Genomic DNA, 20,458 nt, shown 5'->3' with positions numbered 1-20,458 from the left:
ATATCAGATGAGATGGGGCACAGATGACCAATTATGGAATTTTTTTACAAACATGGAAGTAAGTTACAGGAAGTGTGTGTATTTTATGTCTTTACATATTACCTGTAGTCTTGTCAACTTCAAAGGAGATCTGTGGAACGGATCCATCTTTGTCCATCAGCATGGTGGATCCTTCCACAACTTCCTCGTCCGTGTCGGTGCTCTGCTCTCCGTCGGAGTGGACCTCGGCCTCCCCTGCCGGAGACGCCTGGTTCATGTCTCCGCTGCGGGACACAGCCAGGTCCGAAAAGGGTACGAGTCCGGCCTTGATGGCGTGAGCGTGGGACTTGCGGTGCTTGTAAAGGTTACTCTTGGTTTTGAAAGAAAAGCCACACGGCACGCAAGGATACGGCCTCTCGCCCGTGTGGGAGCGGATGTGCTTCTTCAGGACGCTGGGCTTGGCGCAGGCGCGGCCGCAGTAGTAACAAATGTACTTTCCGGGCTTTTTGACTTTCTGCTCTTTTTTGCCATACCCCTCCTCCCCTGGCTCAGGTCCCGACTGGGAGTAGGGTCCAAAGGAGCTCGGTAAACTGGGAGATTTTTGCCGGGGGAACCTCCCTGACCCCGTCCCGGCATGGGAGTGAGTGTGCCCCGGGTGTCCTACAGGGTACAAATCATCGGAAGGCAACTGGCCCACAAAGGGCCAGGCGTGCGGCTCTAGTCCTGGTTGGGGTTTGGCTCCAGAGAGAAGGCGCTCGGTCTGAGGATGCTGGGGGTACTGCTGGCCCAGCTGGTAGGAGTACCCGCCTGGAAAGCCCTGTGCTAAGGGCCCCTGGGGGTCTTGAGATGGTGGGCCCCCTACTGCCCCAATGGCAGAGGATCCACATAGCGCTTTCCCGGAATTCCCTGTGATTGCGTACTTGTGTTGGGGATCCGATCCTGTGTGGGCGCCGCACGGCAAACTCTCGCGATGCTGCGGCCCCGGATCAGAAAAAGTGCTTTGTTTGGCGGTCGCAGACGGTTCAGACGCCCACTTCCTTTGCAGAGGGGTCTTCTCCTTGACCACGTCCTTTCTCGGGCATTTCTGCCCGCCAGCAGCCGACTCGCGAGCTTCCATCTGGGAGAAGCGTGAAGAGGCAGCAGAGGAGACGGGAGGAGGACTCCTGGAGGCTTACAGAGTCCCAAAACCCTCAACCATGGTAACCCAACATCTGACGGCTGCCATCGCTGAAAGAGTTTGCTTGGAGAGCCAAGTGGAAACCAGGATGAGATCACATCAGATGTCTCCTTCTCCCATGATGTCGGATTCTTGGTCTTTTTTCTGTGCCGTTTATTTGAAGGCTGACGTGTGGGCGGGGCAGAAAAAGAAGAATTGTGAAACAGTGGAAACACTTTCAACTAAACTAAATGGACTTGCTTTTCAATACCAACTTCTTCAAAGTGCTTGAAGATCGTCTGCGGCTTCAACGCTCACTGACACCTGCAACAAACAAAACAAGCCCGTTACTTTGAAGCTGAGTCACATGACAACACAACGTCACCTCACAAAAGTCGCCAAGTTGTCAAGAAGCAGCTCGCTTTGCAAACCTTGGCTTCTCTGCTTGGTTATTTTTTTTTTTTAGCATCCATCTGTGCTTTTGCCTGTTCTGCCACTTCCCCCGCCCACCCTCCTCCCTCCCTACCTCCGCTCAGTGAGTCACTGGTGCACAGCATACCCACGCTGTTCCTAAAAAGACACAAAGGCCGATATAAATAGCACAGCGGAAGTGACGCTGGAGTGTCATCATGGCTGTGGGCGGCCAAAAAGGCCACGCTGAAGAGCACAAATCAGGCCTTCCAGCACCTTCTCCGTCTTTGTGCTGAAGGTGGAGCTGACACACACACACACAACAACGCCATCGTTCACTTTTACCAACGTTTAAACCTCATCTGGTTGCCAAAGCAGGAGCAATTTGTGTCGTGGATCTCACTCAGTGGCGTCCCTAATGAAGTGTCCGCTCGGTTGTGTTGTTTTCGTTTGGCTTCATGATCACTGCACCAAAATGTGACACAAGCACACAGAGACACACACCTGCTGAAGTTGCAGTTTAGTTGTATTTCCTCCATTCTCTCGCTCTCTCTCACACACACACATACACACACACACACACACACACAAGTGGCCTCAGCGTTGGTGACGCCAGCGTCTGGGGGACCAACGTGCGCTCTAAAAATAGCGCTTGATGAAAACATGCTGTATGCTTTGCAGCAGGAATGTTAACTTTGGGCTGTCTTGTGTTTCTTTTCAAACACACACCCTACACAAACACACACACACACACACACACACACCAAGAACACACACACCAAGGACACATGGTGTAACATTTTGGGCTTCACCGAGGCGTCACATGACAGCTGAGTCTTCTACACTTTGACAGCAGGAAGAACCTGAAGTGCAGGTTCTTCTCTGTGCACATGCGGAGGTGCGCCCCGAGCCACGACGCAGTGGCAGGTGCATGAACAAGCTATTTTTAATCGCTTCCTCTTTCAGGCCCACTGGCTTCCTGTTTCTGCAACATGCTAGGCTACTTAGTGTTGCTGCGTTCCACAAGCTGAAACGCTGACGAGGTCCCACCTCCAAACATCCCAGCTTTTGTGGAGGCCCGCCACAAATACATTGGGTACTAGCTGTTGCCCCTCGCCCCATTATGACGGGACCGTGTGCAAATGTGGCTTGCTGTTCCAACTCAGTACAGTAGAGGGCATTGCTACTCTGCTTCTTAACGCACCGCACTCACATGGGACCTCATCTACAATGATGCCAGAATGGACAAAAATGTTCAGACCTATAAAAAGTGGCGTACGCAACTTGTGGTTTATACTCCGCCCCCTAGTTACGCCCTTTCCACAGTTCCATTTCACCGTAGAAGGTGAATCCAAAGCGACTCATGAATGTGGCGTCCGTATTTCAAGAGGAATCGGAATCACGGCTGATGAGAAGACGACGGGGGTGAGTAAGGAAATGGAGGTAGAACCGCTAACAATAAAACAAAGGCTGAGTGACAGCACGTCTGCTGTCTGCGTGAAAGGAGAAGGGCCAACCCAGGAAGAAAGGTCTGATATCAAGGCAGATATTAGCCAGCGTGTTTCTACATTTTTTAGATGATTCCAGATGGATGACTATTTAACGTCATGATGACATCAACATCATCAAAATACGAACTAATGCTGTGTGTCACTTTGAAGTCCAATACAAGGAAAAGGAACGGAGTAGGTTCACACACACGGGCCTGACAGTGTCCACACAAATAAAGAAAAAAATAAAAAATAGATGCATTCATTCATTTTTTCCTCACAAGGTCACGGGGGTGCTGGAGCCTATCCCAGCTGTCTTCGGGCGAGAGGCAGGGTAGACCCTGGACTGGTCACCAGCCAATCACAGGGCACATATAGACAAACAACCATTCACACTCACATTCATACCTATGGACAATTTGGAGTGGCCAATTAACCTAGCATGTTTTGGGAATGTGGGAGGAAACTGGAGTACCCGGAGAAAACCCACGCATGCACGGGGAGAACATGCAAACTACACACAGAGATGGCCGAGGGTGGAATTGAACCCTGGTCTCCTAGCTGTGAGACCGCCATGCCGCCCTATGTTGCAACCAACAACATTATTTTTTGTTAGGTTAATAAGTTTTTAATTTGTTAGCTTCATCGCTGACTCCAAATTGTCTGGCCACAAGCCTCTCGCCCAAAGACAGCTGGGATAGGCTCCAGCATGGCCGCCAGCCTGGTGATGAAAATGGATGGATGGATATTTTCATGTTTTTTGCTGTTTTTTTGGTCTCCTTCAGCATTCATAAGAATGACAGAAATGTAGTTGATGTTGTGACGTAACGTCATCGTTGACCGTGTGAGCATGTTTGCAGAAGGTACGTTTATTTCTATGCAGAACTTTACATAATTAAAGCGCTGAATGGTGTCAGAGTGCAGCATGAATGACTTACATAAAGCTTGATTCACACACACACACACACACACACACACACACAACCTGTTGTGCGTAGGAGAGACATGGCTGGCGGCATCCTTTAAGTGTGTGTGTGTGTGTGTGAGTGTGGGCTGACAGAGGGCATGACAAGAACATCCAAGTAGTAGGTAGGTCGGAAGCTGAGGTTAAAAATAGCGATGCTCCCACAAAGTGGATGAGGAGGAGAAGAAGCCGCCAGTCAGTCAATGAGCAGAAAGAAGCGTAAGACAAAAGATGAAAAAAGGTCATTTTTCTTACAAAGCAGATGAACATCACATCTGACGGAAGTCTTTTCTTTGCACAAAGCATCTTTTTCATCCACAATGGATACGCCGCAGCACTAAAACAAAGGTGGTGTCATCGCTAAAGGGGCGGAGCCAGCCACAGTGCAGTGTGTGAATGGGAAGAAGCCAAGAAGAACGATGGGTCCATGGTGTGTCCAGGCTGGGACTCCAGCCACACACACAAGACACAACACAGGTTACACTTCCTGACCTTCTCCTGGACAAACCTCCACCAAGGCAACAGTTCGAACCTGACTTTTCTAATGACCATCCCGATGAGCGCCACTCCAGTCCTGTAGGTGGCGGCAACTGCCATGCAAGACGCAATCCTGTCCTCAGAGCGTACCTTGATCTGGATCTGCACCGGCATTTAGCTCCTTTCCCATTGGTCCATGCAGCAGCCCTCCTGCATCGCCCATGCGAGCTGGCTAGCTTACCATCATCCAAGCCGTGTCACCATGGCGACCGGCACGTTCCAGCATGACGAGTTGTCATGTAAAGTGCTGGTATCATATGCGGATGTCAATCCCAGCGTTGTGTGCTTCTACGTGTTTAACGTGTTTCATGCCGCCCGCGTGCATGCCCGTCCCCGTCGCCACATGCCCTCCCCCGCCTGTGTGCATGCCCGCCCCCGTCGCCACATGCAAACACGCCAAGACAGAAAGATACTGTCAGTGATGGCTTATTTGTGGCCGTTTACTTCCTGCCTTATCTTTTTGTGTGGGACTTCCTTGAGCCCGGCAGCCAATCACAACAACGTATCTCTCCATGACGACAACCACGACAACCGTCAGCCTGCTTGTGTGTGCGTGTGTTCTTTTCTCACAATATAGCGACAATCTGTTTCCTCTTAATATTACAGAGTTACTTGTTCATCGTGTTCATCTCGTAATTATGACTTACTTTATTGCCATGATATTTTGACTTTATTCTTGTTACACAAATTGCAATTTCATTTCTTATTTTGTTAGTTTTTTTGCAATGACGTTATTTAATCTCATCATATTACGACTTCATTCTCATAAAAACAGACCTATTTTTAGAACATGCTGCAGGCCAATAAAAGAACAGCTGAGGGCCCACAAATGGCCCCTGGGCCACAGTTTGGTCACCCCTGACGTACAGTATGGCGGATGATTCAAGTTGACGATCAAAAAGGTGAGGACAAAGAGAGAACTTAACGGTCTTTAAACCAGGGTAGTACAATGCCAGCTGATGTCATGTGACCATGCCCCCCCCCCACACACACACACAGACACACACGCCCACACACACAAGCAGTTTTCTAAGCATTATGTTGTGTTTTCAGACAGTGTGTAAATGATTGAAAGGTGGTCCGAATGCTTCAGTGATTTAGTGATGAACCTTTCCTTTTCCTGCATGCGACTTTGATGGCCTTTCTTTAGGGACCGTCGAGGTTCCCTTGAGCAAAACACTACACCACTCCGCTGGGGGGGGGGGGGGGGGGGGGGGGGGGCAGTAGTCCTAAACCCATCCCCGATGTTACATAACCTGGCTTTCTGTGCAAAGACGACTTAACGGGACTTAGACCGCCTCCTGTTCATGCGCAGGCGGCCATGTTTTTCTTCTCATTTACAGCTGTCAATCATACACATACACACGTCGCCGTGGAGCCATTTTAATGACACCAGAAGACTACAATGAAAGTCAGCTGAGATCAATCAAATGAACTTCATTTCAACTCACACACACGCACACACACACACACAAATGCGCACACACACTACAAGCTGTAGGAAGTGTATTACATGACTTGATGTTCTTGTCAGAGAATTGTGTGTGTATGTGTGTGTGGGGGGGGCACCAGCAGTTGTGTGTGTGTGTGTGTGTGTGGTGTGTGGGAGTAGGAAGTTGTCGGCCTGCCAAGGTCACGGTTGCTGAATGGCTGCTATAAAAGCTTCCGTTGCACAACAAACTTCCTATCCACTCACAGTCTTCGTTAAAATAAACTTTATATAAGAAATAAAACAATCAGACGTCAGGCTAGGAACCAAGGATGCAGGAGAGGGAAGGGAGATGCAGAGGTGAGGAGAGGCAAAGCAGACATAATACATAGGAGGCAGGAAAGGAGGCAAGGACACACTGTACGTGTGTAGGTCCAGGATGCAGGAGTGGAAAGAAGGACGCTGTCGAAGGAACCTGGATGCAAGTTAGGGGATGAGGATAAATGACCGGAAAAATGGAGGAAGGCTGATGAGGTTAAGGATGCAGGTGAAGGGAGTAGGATGCAAGAGACAAGGAAGGACGCACATAAAGAACATACCCGTGATGCAAATTAGGAAACAAGGATGCTGGGGAGGGATGAAAGATGTAAGGCAAGGAACAAGGACCCAACGAACCAGGATGCAGGGGAGGAAATAAGGATGTAGGAGACAGGGACGCACGTTAGGAAGTAAAGAAGCAAAGGAGGAAATAAGGATGCAGGAGAGAGGGAAGCATGTTAGGAAATAAGGATGCAGGGGACAAGATGTAAATGTAGATGTAGTGTAGATGTAGTTTAGATGTAGTAGATGTAGTGTAGATCTAGCGTAGATGTAGCGTAGATGTAGATGTAGTGTAGATGTAGATGTAGTGTAGATGTAGATGTAGGAGATGTATTGTAGATGTAGTGTAGATGTAGGTGTAGTGTAGATGTAGTAGATATAGTGTAGATGTAGTATAGAGTAGATGTAGTGTAGATGTAGTGTAGATGTAGATGTAGTAGATGTAGTGTAGAGTAGATGTAGTAGATGTAGATGTAGTAGATGTAGTGTAGATGTAGTAGATGTAGTGTAGATGTAGTAGATGTAGTGTAGATGTAGAAGTAGTGTAGATGTAGAAGTAGTGTAGATGTAGTAGATGTAGTGTAGATGTAGTGTAGAGTAGATGTAGTAGATGTAGTGTAGATGTAGAAGTAGTGTAGATGTAGTGTAGAGTAGATGTAGTAGATGTAGTGTAGATGTCGATGTAGTGTAGATGTAGTAGATGTAGTGTAGATGTCGATGTAGTGTAGATGTAGTGTAGAGTAGATGTAGTAGATGTAGTGTAGATGTAGTGTAGATGTAGATGTAGTGTAGATGTAGTGTAGAGTAGATGTAGTGTAGATGTAGTGTAGATGTAGTGTAGAGTAGATGTAGTAGATGTAGTAGATAGGTGTAGATGTAGTAGTTGTAGTGTAGATGTAGAAGTAGTGTAGATGTAGTGTAGAGTAGATGTAGTAGATGTAGTGTAGATGTCGATGTAGTGTAGATGTAGTGTAGATGTAGTAGATGTAGTGTAGATGTAGAAGTAGTGTAGATGTAGTGTAGAGTAGATGTAGTAGATGTAGTGTAGATGTCGATGTAGTGTAGATGTAGTGTAGATGTAGTGTAGATGTAGTGTAGAGTAGATGTAGTAGATGTAGTGTAGATGTAGTGTAGATGTAGATGTAGTGTAGATGTAGTGTAGATGTAGTGTAGAGTAGATGTAGTAGATGTAGTGTAGATGTAGTGTAGATGTAGATGTAGTGTAGAGTAGATGTAGTAGATGTAGTGTAGATGTCGATGTAGTGTAGATGTAGTGTAGATGTAGTGTAGAGTAGATGTAGTAGATGTAGTGTAGATGTAGTGTAGATGTAGTGTAGATGTAGTGTAGATGTAGATGTAGTGTAGATGTAGTGTAGAGTAGATGTAGTAGATGTAGTGTAGATGTAGTGTAGATGTAGATGTAGTGTAGAGTAGATGTAGTAGATGTAGTGTAGATGTCGATGTAGTGTAGATGTAGTGTAGATGTAGTGTAGAGTAGATGTAGTAGATGTAGTGTAGATGTAGTGTAGATGTAGTGTAGATGTAGATGTAGTGTAGATGTAGTGTAGATGTAGTGTAGATGTAGTAGATGTAGTGTAGATGTAGATGTAGTGTAGAGTAGATGTAGTGCAGATGTAGCAGATGTAGTGGAAGTGTCAAAGTGAAGATGAGAGCCAATAAGGTAAGAATAGTTTGTCGAGAATGATTATGCAATAAGAACAAATGGGCCTTCCTTTTCACTTCGGAATGTTCTGCGCTTGGAATAACTTCCTGCTAAAACAGTGAGATTGTGTTCTTGCTGTCCTGCCAGCTTCGACTGCGTGTGTGCACGGCAACAAGGAACACACACAAACACGTACAACCTCCAGTTACCGTCGGAAACACCAAGCGACACACGGCAGTAATGGAGAGCGTTAAAAAATTCCATGTTTGAGGGCCTGGCACAGTAAAGGTAGTGTACATACAGCAGCTGTCGGAGCAGCGTGTTTCCATTTAGGAGAGCATGGTGATGGAGCGGGGAGGAGGCGAGGAGGAGGCGGGGAGGAGGCGAGGAGGAGGTGAGGTGAGGAGGGAAAAACAGGCGTCCTGTTGGTGTAAATTGCCAGTGGAAAAGAGAAGGCAGTCATATTTTCCACAGAGCTGCTGGGCCAGCCTTGAAACTATTACTATGTGTGTGTGTGTGTGTGTGTGTCTGTGTGTGAGCGCGTGCGTGCGGCTTCATTAGATTTTCCACAACAGTTTGCAGAATCCTCCAGGAAGCTGGATGGACACAGGAAAGGGTGCGCTTGTTTTGTGGAGGGCCATGTTGGCTTGAACTGGCCGGGTGGAGCTAGTCTTCACGTGTGGTTGCTGAACCAGACGATGAACACAGAAGAAGCTGAGACATAAAGTCGGTGGTTGTGTGGAGAATGAAAAAGAAGCGCGCCTGTTAGATTCCTGTCAAAAGCTGAAAGAGGGGCGGGACTGATGGGAACCGAGGAGTGGTCCGACCAGCGAGACCATGAATTCTTGTGTTTTTCCATGCGGAAACGTTATTATGACAATAAGTTGTTGGCATGGAGAGGAGCACCATGTGGCACCGGTTCTGTTGTCAGGTGGATGAAAACCAACCAACCTCCAGAAGGTTTCCTGGTGCGTTTGATTCTCCAACACAATATTTTCACTCTCACTCTGAGAGTCTAGGATTCTGGTTCTGCAAAATGAAGATGTTTTTCAACATCTGGTCTCAGTTCTGGAGAAAGTGGGTCAGTGTGTCACAGAGACATTGCCACTGAGACCTCTCCACGCACTCGAACCATCTCGAGGTGCTACAAGAAGCTCTGCTTGGTCTGTCGAGTCGGCCATGACGCCTCCAGCGGGGGACTGTGACTCTTTCGGTTGGCTGAGACTCGTCATGTCAGCGTCTTCACCCTCCAGCAGCTCATCTCAACGTGTGTGTGTGTGTTCAGGCTTACACAAGCTGCTTCCTTTCATCTGCACCCACTCACCTCCTCGCTTCCTACCCTCCCAGCTTATCTCCTTGCTCCCTCCCACTCGTCTAATCAAGCCATGGCCGCAGGCTGGCACAGGAAGTGGTCCTGGAGGCCATGTTGCACGCCGTTGCATCAGACCAGAGCCCGTCTCGCGTAATATTAACAACAATACTAAAGATAGCCGTAGCGTGATGTGGGTCACGCCGTCACAACTTCAGTTTGGATGCGGACTGAAGACACACGACTGAAGACGCACAACTACGTCACCACAACAACACACAGTGGAAAAGACAGCAGGCACAAGGCCGCACTCTGCTGCTCTTTTAGAAGCTCCAACCTGAGTGTGTGTGCAGTTACTTTATTGTGTGGAGGCAGCAGGTGAATGACTGCTGTCTCTAACACCACTTACTCTCTCTCTCACACACACACACACACACACACATGTTGCCTGCTCACCCACGCAGCACTAATATCTACATCCCCTCACATCCGCAGAGCAGCAGGTAGGTAGGAGGTGTGTGTGTGACTAACATCTTCTAGAAGTAAAAACGTGGTGCATGTGAGCACAGATGGCCGCTAGCGCATGAAGAGGAAATCTCTCACTTCGCTTTGTGCATGAAATTCATCCTCAATGTTTCCCGTAACGCTTCAATGAGCACCTGCAGCCTCCTGTTGCACTTCACGTTTCCTGTCGCGCCACTTGCTGCACTTCCTGTTTGCCACATTGGCTCTTATTATTTCTTCTCGCTGCACTTCCTTTTCTTTCCAGTATACTGCTGCTCCACTTCCTGCCACGCTCACTGATTGCAGCTACACTCTTCCAGTCTATTTCAGCTATACTTCCTGTTTCCAGCTGCGTCACTTCCTGTTAATTGCTGCTACGGCTACACATCCTTGATGTTGACTTCCTGTTGCATCACTTGCTTCCTGTTCCTACTTGTGCATCCATGGAATGTGTGGACATCAGCTACGTGAAGCGCTACGTGAAGCGCTACGTGAAGCGCTACGTGAAGCGCTACGTGAAGCGCTACGTGAAGCGCTACGTGAAGCGCTACGTGAAGCGCTACGTGAAGCGCTACGCCAGCAGCCGGTCTGTGACATCGTCGGCGTCCGACACTCTTTTTCATTTGCTCACTAAATCATTGCTGACTTTTCTATTTTGGCGCTACCTAAATTTCTCTTTGGCGCCATCGATCTTTCTCCTGTGCTTCCTGTGCTTCTCTTTCATTTTCCTCCTGGGAGGGGTCAGGAGGGGGGTCGCAATCATTCCTCACCTTCTCCGCCGTATAAAGTTACTTTAATTAATCACGCCAATCCTTAACGAACTCTGCCCTGCCGCTGTTAATTAATCAGGTTTCCGCCTTAAAGAACAGTCTAAACTTGTTAAACCTGTTTCGCTCTTAATTAGCCCGTTAGCTCGGGGGCCTGCCGTGCCGACAAGACTATTAGGCAGGACGAGGGCTTAATGGCGGCCGGTGTGAGTGTGTGCGTGGTGAGATGACCTCGCTCCCTAATGGGCCTGCTCAAATATTTATAGGCCAGGAAGCTGAAAAGAAAAGAATGATAGCGCTCAGGGAGACTGGTAAGCTAGCACTTCCCAACTTGGAACAACGCAAAACGTCTCGCCGCACTGTCCTCTGAGACGCCTGTCCACCAATGTCCACCAATGTCCACCGTGAAACATACACACATACTACAGTATATCATAATACTCACTACTAGACGTGCTCAATATCGGCTTTCGTACTGATATCATCCAGCAATTCCTTACCGATACCAAGCGACACCGATATAGGCGGCATCTCTTACCTCAAACTACACATGATGCTTCTTCTTCACAAATAGACTCCAGGGGCTCTATTTTCGTGGACCAGGCGCACCTGCCCTGAGCCGCACCAACGGGGTGTGGCCAGCGCCCCCACACCCCCACACCCCCATCTAATCCACCAGCGTGGGGGCAAAGACGGACAGATGGACAATGAATACGTTACATTCAATAGTGGTTGCTGGTTGCATTGGAATGTGCCTGACACGGTAAAAAACCTGCCATACTTGCCATACTTCTCACTTATGCTTTATGTTTTAAGTACATACTTGTACGTGCACCGTTGAGATGCAGCAGAAAGCAGAAGCGTGTCATGTGGCTGTACAGCCGTGCAACAGTCAGCATGAAGGTTTGAGTCGTACGTGAGATCTTCAACGGCGGCGAGGAAAAGCGAAGGGGCGACCAAAAAGTGAATCAAGCTTCCGTGTGAGATCATTCCGCTCGTGTCCAATTCCATTTGTGCTGCTTTGAGGAATTCTCTGGCAGCCACAGCGAAGATCTTCAAGAGATTTGAGGACCAGAGAGCAATGACGGAGTGTGTAGATGTGCTGTGGAATGACAACGCAATGAGCTCATCCCCACTGGTGAAAACAAACAGCGCTGCAGGATCCTCATGAAAGCAAAGTTCACGCGCGTGAGGGGAAGTCAGGGTGCTGATCATCTCGTCATCAAACACATCAGCGTTGATTGGGGGGGAGGGGCGGGGGCAGCAGAAAGCAGGTCAGAGTGAAGTCAGAGTTGAGGGACTGGGCGGAACCAGATGGGAAACACATGCGGCGAAAGACACACATATATATATATATATTGCGGCAAGCGGGGGCGGAGCCTGATGATGACCTCTTGACACCAGATGGAGGGATGACACATTCACCCCACCCCCCCCCCTCCCCCCCCCGACACCCCCGCTGTGCTCACGATCTGTCACATCTGACTGTCACCAGCATATATTCCTCTATCACCCTCTAAGCATTCTGGGTATTGCAGTTCTCCCATACACGCAATGGACAGAACATTTACAAAAAAAATTAATGTTCCACTATGTGGCCATCGCTGGAAAAAGTTAGAGTACCGTGTGTGTACAGGAAGTGTAAATGGATGTAAAGTGGATGTAGTGTACGGAGGACCAACACGGCGGAAACCTTCCACAAACAAATACGCAAAAAGACAGCAAACCGACAAACATGTCGATTCGGAGAAGGGTGACACCTGTCACCATGGCGACGACGGCTTCTCAGCGACGACTCAGCAAAGTTGTTGTGCAACTTTTGACTGGTGAGTGAGTCAGCGCGGGATTCTGGTAAAGGGAGGGTGGCCTGATGGGAAACACATCAACACAACACACACACACACGCACACTTTGTGATGCATTTTACCATTTTGGCAGATTCACTCAGGAATGGAGGAAGTCTTCATAAAGTTATTTTCCCAACACAACTGTGTCGTCTCCAGTTAGCATCACAAGGCCTCCATATTGTCACCTTCGTATCTGATGATCAACACAACTGGGGGGCTTTGGGAGCCACAGCGAAAGCGGGAGCGAGAGTGTCAGAGTTTGTGGCACTGAAGAAGACGACTTTGGTGGTTTTAGTTCCCAGGAGGAGGATGAGATCAGCAATGAATGACTTCGGCTTGTGTTTAAGCAGTCGTAGTCATCGGGGGGTTTCCTACGCGTACATGCATGCTGCCCACTTTACCTGTATTATATTGTATTGTATTATACCTGTATAGAAGAATGATTCCATCTATAGCAATCACCCAACTTAGGGTGAGTAAGATGTGTTTTGTGGCATCAAGGCATCACCAAAACCGTGTGACTTGTGCATGAATGTGAGGTCACATGACATGACGACACACACTTTTCACCGACCACTTTGTGTCATCACGGGTTCATTAGTGTCTCCAAGTAGCAGCTGTTGCCGACACCCAGCTTCCACAGAGCTGGCAGAGACGCGTGTGTGCGATTGCCAACATCTTCAATGCGCCGCCTCAAACCAACACGACAAGCGGTGGCTTGCGTCGTAAATCTGCGATGTTTGTGAGCTCAAAGCACATGGATGACAAGCGCTGTGGCGTGTCGCAGAAACATCTGGACACAAGCAGAACATCTGAGGGAGCACGGACACGAAGGAGCGAGAGCTTCTCAAAGCAGCTTTCCAGAGTCCTGGCGGAGAGGAGACTTGTTGAAAGGTAATCATTTCATAACTTTGGCACGCAACACTCGGCCCAACGCCAATCACTTCTGTGCGTTGCACAGCGTTGACAAAAGCAAGAGCTTGATGTGAGTGTCCAGTGTGTGCAGGTAACACCTACAGATGTTTGACTTCTTATCCAAGATGGCAGCCATGTTTGCTTTCCAGCTGCCTTTAGTTTCATTTCTGCTTGAGGTCAAATTGAAATTCTGTCCTCTTTGCTGCCGGCAGGTCTGCCAGGACGCTCAACGGCAGGCACGACAGATACATTTGGACCGCCACAGAAAGATCTGCTGGCTGTCACTTACATACACATTACAATAGGTTGTCTATGTGGCTTGTCTTTCCAACGCCATCCAGTAGATGGCATTGTAGCATCGAGCTATTATCAGAGCTACTTCAGCTTGCTCTTCAATGTGGAAGCCATAGCCAACAACTAGCATGACATACGGACAGACCGTCATGTTACTCACCGTACAAATCATTAAAAATATATACGTAACTACCATTCTGTATCACGACTAAGCACCAACAACAAACCCCTAACTATAACTGTTACTTGTGCCCGCAAGACATGCTGGGTACTGCAGTGGCAAATCCCCTTAACAAGATATTTTTCCCCACAATATTGCTCTTTTTTTCAAATATTTCAACATTCTTCTTAAAAAACCTTTGTAAATTTTATTTTGGGAATATTGTGACTTGATTTTACTTCATTTTTAATGTTTGTTTAATGTTGTTTAATCTTTAATGCTAATAAAATTAGGTTATTTTTTCACATAATATTGTGTGAACTATAACTTTTTTCTCTTTGTATTTTGAGTTTATGATTGTAAAATATTTATCTGGAGCCCTTTATATTCCGGATGCCCTTCCTGACGAATACCGACAGTGCTTACTAGTAGAGATTCGAACCCAAGGTGTCAGCTCTGAACGCTCACCACTACACCACAGCGGGCTCTAAAATTATTGAAAAGAACAGTCATCTGCTACAAATGGCCCCTGGGCCACACTTTGGACACCCCTGGTTTCCATGCTGCTTCAGCATCCCAAAGTGAGCTAAACAGGAAGTCACAGCTGCGAAATGTGGTGACTTTTCAAAATAACACCAGACGACAGACGCTTGCAATGTGTCAAGCAGACCAGGTGACGTCCAAAAGTCTTCACGGGGCAGCGACAACAACGAGCAGCCTCGATGGTGAAGTCCATAAAGAAAAACAAGCAAAGAGCGAAAAGCGGAGGAGACAGAAGCTCCACGGCAACGCCAGCAATGAATCATTAGCAATAAATAAGAAGTCATAATGCTGCGTCAGGAGGGACTGTTTTTGCTGTTCTTGCTTGACTTTGCTGCTCTGAGCTTCACCAGCAAGTCAGCATGTAACGCTCATAAAAAAAAAAAAAACATTCTTGGTAGAAGCGCACACTGTGTTTCACTCTGGTGTTTATGAGCCGCACATACTTCATCACACCCACTAAATCCACGTTGCACAAGCCACTCTGCTCGGCCCTGCACCGCGCACATGGTCAACAAACACAATTGCATCAAACTAAATGCTGTATGGTCAGGGGGCGCCGGCAAGGGGCGCTGTGCTGTGCTGTGCTGTGTTGTGGCCTACCTGCTGGTCTGCACATGCTCAGTTTGGCTCCAGAGACCGTGGTGCACGAGGAGCCACCCTGCAAGAGAACACAACACACAGCATGAGTGTGTGGGGAAGTCAACAGGAAGTCGCACAGGAAGTGGCGGAAAGGCTCACTCGAAGACTCAACGTCAGACGTCACAACCTGCAGAAGAAGTCAAACAGGAAGTGAGCAGATAAGGTGCGAGCAGCTTCACACGGGCAACACGCTGATGGCCACATCACAACACATCATATCAATCCCCAAGCCGGTGGAAAGACGGCACTTAGCTTGGCGCTGCTGCTCACCGTGACATCATCCTGTTATATTTGATTTGTTACCATGGCAACAATTCAACCAAATGCCACAAACATCCTCAGAGAGCAAGTTTGAATTTTTGTACTCTCTGCTGGACTCAGCTGAACATTTTAAAGAAGTAGGTCACAGGAGTGGGAGGTGGAGGGGGGGGGGGGGGTGCTTGGGTTTTTATTTCACCGCTGAGCTCCACACACACACACACACACACACACAGGCCACCTCCCACCTGATGCTAACACAGTCTCAAACTCTCACACAAACCACAGAGGAATTTCCTAGTTTCGTATAAAACTGATAATGGGATGTGTCCCAGCGGGAGTGGAAAATCAGAGGTGACTTACGAGCCTCCACATTCCAACCGCACACACACACACACACACACACACACACAGGACTCTCCCTGCTCACTCATCTAGTTTTCACGCATCAGGGAGGACGAGGAAAGCGTAGCGTTTGCCAGACGACAGTTGACCTTCCACGTCGTCCCTGCGACGTTTGCTTCCTTGGGGTCGGAGGTTGGAGGACGAGGCAGCGAGGTCGCTACCTCAGTGAGGGGTGAGGATGAGGAGGAGAGAGAAGAAGGATTGGTCAGGTTGACGGTGCCATCACCATGACTGCGCTTCCACTGCTTCACTTGTGTACATCCACTTGGTCTTTATTGTATTGATGATGGACACTTTCCACCCTCGCTATAGTATAGTATAGTATAGTATAGTATAGTATAGTATAGTATAGTATAGTATAGTATAGTATAGTATAGTATAGTATAGTATAGTATGGGGGGGGTAATGTTTCTGGGAAATCCCTGCAATTTCATAAAGCAGACACTGGGGAACTAAGTACACAGTGTACACAGTATTGTCATTGAAGTATTCCATTTTAGACAACGCTCAAGACTTCTCCATCTTCATCACTACCTCCACCACGCACCTCATCCTCATCCCTCCATCTGTCCCGCCTTCATCCTCCAGCTCTGTTTGCCAGAGGCTATGATATCCTGCCACTTCCTGTTCTGTGTGTGTGTGCGTGTATGTTTTCCTGGCAGGGTGGGCAGCACAGACGGTGTGATGGCTTTATACCTGCAGAGAGAGAATGAGAGCAAGAGAGTGAGCGAGAGAGAGAGAGAGAGAGATCCATGGAGAAAAGATGAATGTGGAGTGTGTCATCCAACCTGGACGTCAAGGTGATACGGCCACCTGTCCTCAGTGTGTGTGCGTGTGTGTGTGTGTGTGTGTGTGTGATACGAAGAGGAAGCTGCGGTGTGTTTTGTAACATGAGTTTGTGGCTGTGCTGCAACACACACACACACACACACACACACACAGCTAAATGTAGGTCAGATGCGCAGTGTGACACATGTCATGACCACGTTGTAGTTTCTTCTTAATCGTACAAACGGAACAAACTATCGGTGGATTCAAGTGGAAATATACGTATGTCACATGATCTACTGTCACATGTGCCGTGTGTCAAATGGAATGCTGTGGAGCGCTGTCCATCCCCACTTTTTGGATTCGGAATTGTAGCATAATGAAGGCCACAGTTTGACCCTGGAACAGACTCTTCCTACTTACCTGATTTCCTGTGAGGAAAGATGTGGGATTTAAAAACACAGGAAGAAAGAGTCTTTATACATTGTTAGCTTTAGCACAAATGCTAACACTGACTAAGCTCACAGCACCAAGTGAGATCCTCAGTCTGGACAGAGACGATGACGAAGGCCACCTTAGACTCACACAGCTTATTCCACGGAGTCAGACACACACACACACACACGCACACACACACCAGGGCAAAGCAAAGCAGGACACTTCACTGTCTGAGAATTTGTGAATGGAAAAATGGTTTAGCACACTTGGCGTCCCAACAGAACTTCCTACGCTGCTCTTGAAGTACCAACGGACCGCCTGTCTGTCTGCTTGTCTGCCTGTCACTGACGGCTGCTGCGTCACCACGACAACGGCACATCAGGATACTCACACCGCACACACACTTGATGAAACATAGACGTAGAACAGTGGTCACCAACACGGGGGACGCGGGCACCGGGTCGCCCCTGATGGGCCGGTTCTAAAAGTGGAGCTCATGCCAACATGGTGGGATCAAGCTAGCGGTCGAGGAAATTGAGGGGAAAAAAACAAAAAAATTGTCACAATGAATGGGAGCTCAACTGGGGGCAAGTACGACAGGAAGAAGAGTGTCGGCCATGATGTCTTATTTGTTCCAACTAATTCACAGTTCGTGACGGAAACTATGATGCATTACTATATAACGGTTGTAAGCGTTGAAAAAATATACGTAGGTAGAAAAGCGTTTATTTTCTTATGAAATCATCATTGTTGATATTTATTGTTAGAAATGTCAATAATAACAATGGTCTTTACTGTTCAAATGATTCATACTAACATTCAGCAAATGATCTATTGGTATGAAACTGCTTGGCATGAGGAAGTAGCTCTGATTTTGAAAAAGGCCGGTGCCCCCTCCTATAGAATAATCTAGACTGATGGACTAACTTGACTTATTTCATTTCCTTCCATCGCCACGGCAACAGACAGCCACCTGCCACACTTCCTTTTCTTACACACACACACACACACCGGTTCACCTCATCATGACTATCCATCCACCTCTGTGTGTGTGTGTGTGTGTGTTTACATGTGCTCTCTGCTTCACCATGCTGTGTGTGTGTGTGTGTGTGTGTAGGAGAGTGGGAGCCCTAGAGAAACACTCCTCTTGCCACAGGAGTAAAGCCCAGGCATGATGCAGAGCCAGAAATAGATAGAGGGGCCATCAGTGGGGGGGTGCATCCAGGCCGCCGCTCACGGCACTTTTGCAAGGACCGGCTTCCTCTCTCTCTCTCTCTCTCTCTCTCTCTCTCTCTCTCTCTCTCTCTCTCTCTCTCTCTCTCTCTCTCTCTCTCTCTCTCTCTCTCTCTCTCTCTCTCTCTCTCTCTCCCACACACACTCAGTCAGTAGAAACAACACATAGTAATAATGATACATTCATAGTAATGAAATGACCAAAATGTGTTTTTTGACACCCAAAAACTTCCATATTTGTCAACCGTATCAAATCATTCCGACATGATGGATTCCAATAAACATCCCCGAAGTCATTCCAACACCAATTTGTCTTCTGGATTTTTCCTCTTTGCTAATAATCTTCATTTCCTGTATTCATCTTTACAGGATGAATATTTGATGATGGAATTTATCTGCCAGCACCTCCACCCAAAAATACCTTCCACACGCTTGTACTACCGACTAAAGTATTGGGACACAGAATGAGAGCTCGGAGTCTCCATTCTTTCATGCTTCCAGCTTTGAGGAAGACCCTTTTCTTAGACCCCCCCCCCCAAATCTTGAGGAAGCAGTTCAGTACTGTGCCTAAGTGTCTTACATATGGGAACGTCGTTAGCGTGGATGGACAAGTGGAGATGTTGGATGTCGGCTGATGGATGCTTGGGAAGCACAAACACTAAAGTAGTTGTTTGCTTTGGTGACGCTGAGGACTGGGAGGGACGGCTGCAGCCTGGAAGCCGCGGGGGGGGCATTGGACTGTTACGTAACGAAGCACATCTCTCTGACACACACACACACACACACTTGACACACAGCTGTCCCTCTGCCCCCCCTCCCTCTCTGACTTTGTGAAAGCCGGTCTGATCTCTTTGCTGCCGGCCTCCTCACATTCGGGTTTGGGGAATGCCCCTCTGTGCTATTCTGGCCTGCATGGAGCCCTGACCTCCAGCCTGGCAGACCACCTGCTGTGAGACACACACAGACACACACTGTACATAGTGTATCTAGTGTATGTGTGTATTTTTCTATTATATATATTTAGTTAGGGCTGCACGGCGGACGAGTGGTTAGCAAGCAGGCCTCACAGCTAGGAGACCCCAGTTCAATTCCACCCTCGGCCACCTCTGTGTGGAGTTTGCATGTTCTCCCCGTGCATGCGTCGGTTTTCTCCGGGTACTCCCCCATTTCCTCCCACATTCCAAAAACATGCTAGGCTAATTGGCGACTCCAAATTGTCCATAGGTATGAATGTGAGTGTGAATGGTTGTTTGTCTATATGTGCCCTGTGATTGGCTGGCCACCAGTCCAGGGTGTACCCCGCCTCTCGTCCCAAGACAGCTGGGATAGGCTCCAGCACCCCCCATGACCCTCATGAGGATAAGCGGTAGAAAATAAATGAATGAATATATTTAGTTAGGGCTGCACGGTGGATGAGTGGTTAGCGCACAGGCCTACAGCTAGGAGATCCGTGTTCAATCCCACCCTCGGCTATCTCTGTATGGAGTTTGCATGTTCTCCATGTGCTGGAGTGGGTTTTCTCCGCCCATTTCCTCCCCCATTCCAAAAACATGCTAGGTTAATTGGTGACTCCAAATTGTCCATAGATATGAATGTGAGTGTGAATGGTTGTTTGTCTATATGTGCCCTGTGATTGGCTGGGCACCAGCAGGGATAGGCTACAGCATACCCCCACCCAAGTGTGTGAATAAAAGTTGTCATTTCAAAGGATTTTGTTTCTTTGACAATTGCGTGTGTGCCAGTAGCAGCAGTGTGTCGTGTTTAATTCCCCAAAGCTGTTTACACCAAGGATAAACCTTTTATGTTTTGCATTTTGCTGCCTTGCTGTCCCCAAAATGAAGCCAGCCATCAGCCTGACACTGAAGTACCAAACCATGACAAAGTGGTACCGTCCCCCCCCCCATAATCATCTTCTATGTAAACGTTTGTCCTGAGTTACACACACACACACACACACACACACACAGACACACACTTCCGTGGGCCGTCAAAGGTTAACACCGGGTTGGTGTGGAGCCCAAAGTGAGATTCATTAACGCTAACGAGTCAGAAGACCAAAGGTTAGCTTCAAGTTGAATCAGGGAGGATAAAGTGACGTCTGCTGATTGCTGGCGCTCACATTGTTGCATGTACAGGAAGTGGGCGTGGT

At 47.9% G+C, this 20,458-nt stretch overlaps 1 protein-coding gene across 4 annotated transcripts in view; it reads right to left on the bottom strand.

Annotated features, from left to right (window-relative positions):
• The window catches only part of hivep2a (HIVEP zinc finger 2a), a 47,558-nt gene that overhangs the window by 11,444 nt on the left and 15,656 nt on the right, over positions 1 to 20,458 (bottom strand). For 2 of the 4 annotated variants that reach the window (XM_058067066.1, XM_058067081.1), the window contains 3 exons: positions 15,169 to 15,226; positions 1,407 to 1,459; positions 103 to 1,320 (listed from right to left, as the gene is read on the bottom strand). In XM_058067066.1, the coding sequence (XP_057923049.1) occupies positions 103 to 1,096 (994 nt within the window). In that variant the 5' untranslated portion in view covers positions 1,097 to 1,320; positions 1,407 to 1,459; positions 15,169 to 15,226. The remainder of the gene's footprint in view (positions 1 to 102; positions 1,321 to 1,406; positions 1,460 to 15,168; positions 15,227 to 20,458) is intronic. The other 2 variants (XM_058067058.1, XM_058067072.1) reach the window with 1 other exon arrangement.

This window comes from Doryrhamphus excisus, chromosome 1 (assembly GCF_030265055.1).
Source record: "Doryrhamphus excisus isolate RoL2022-K1 chromosome 1, RoL_Dexc_1.0, whole genome shotgun sequence".
In the NCBI taxonomy this organism is placed as follows: domain Eukaryota; kingdom Metazoa; phylum Chordata; class Actinopteri; order Syngnathiformes; family Syngnathidae; genus Doryrhamphus; species Doryrhamphus excisus.
This window is presented reverse-complemented; position numbering and strand designations above follow the sequence as displayed.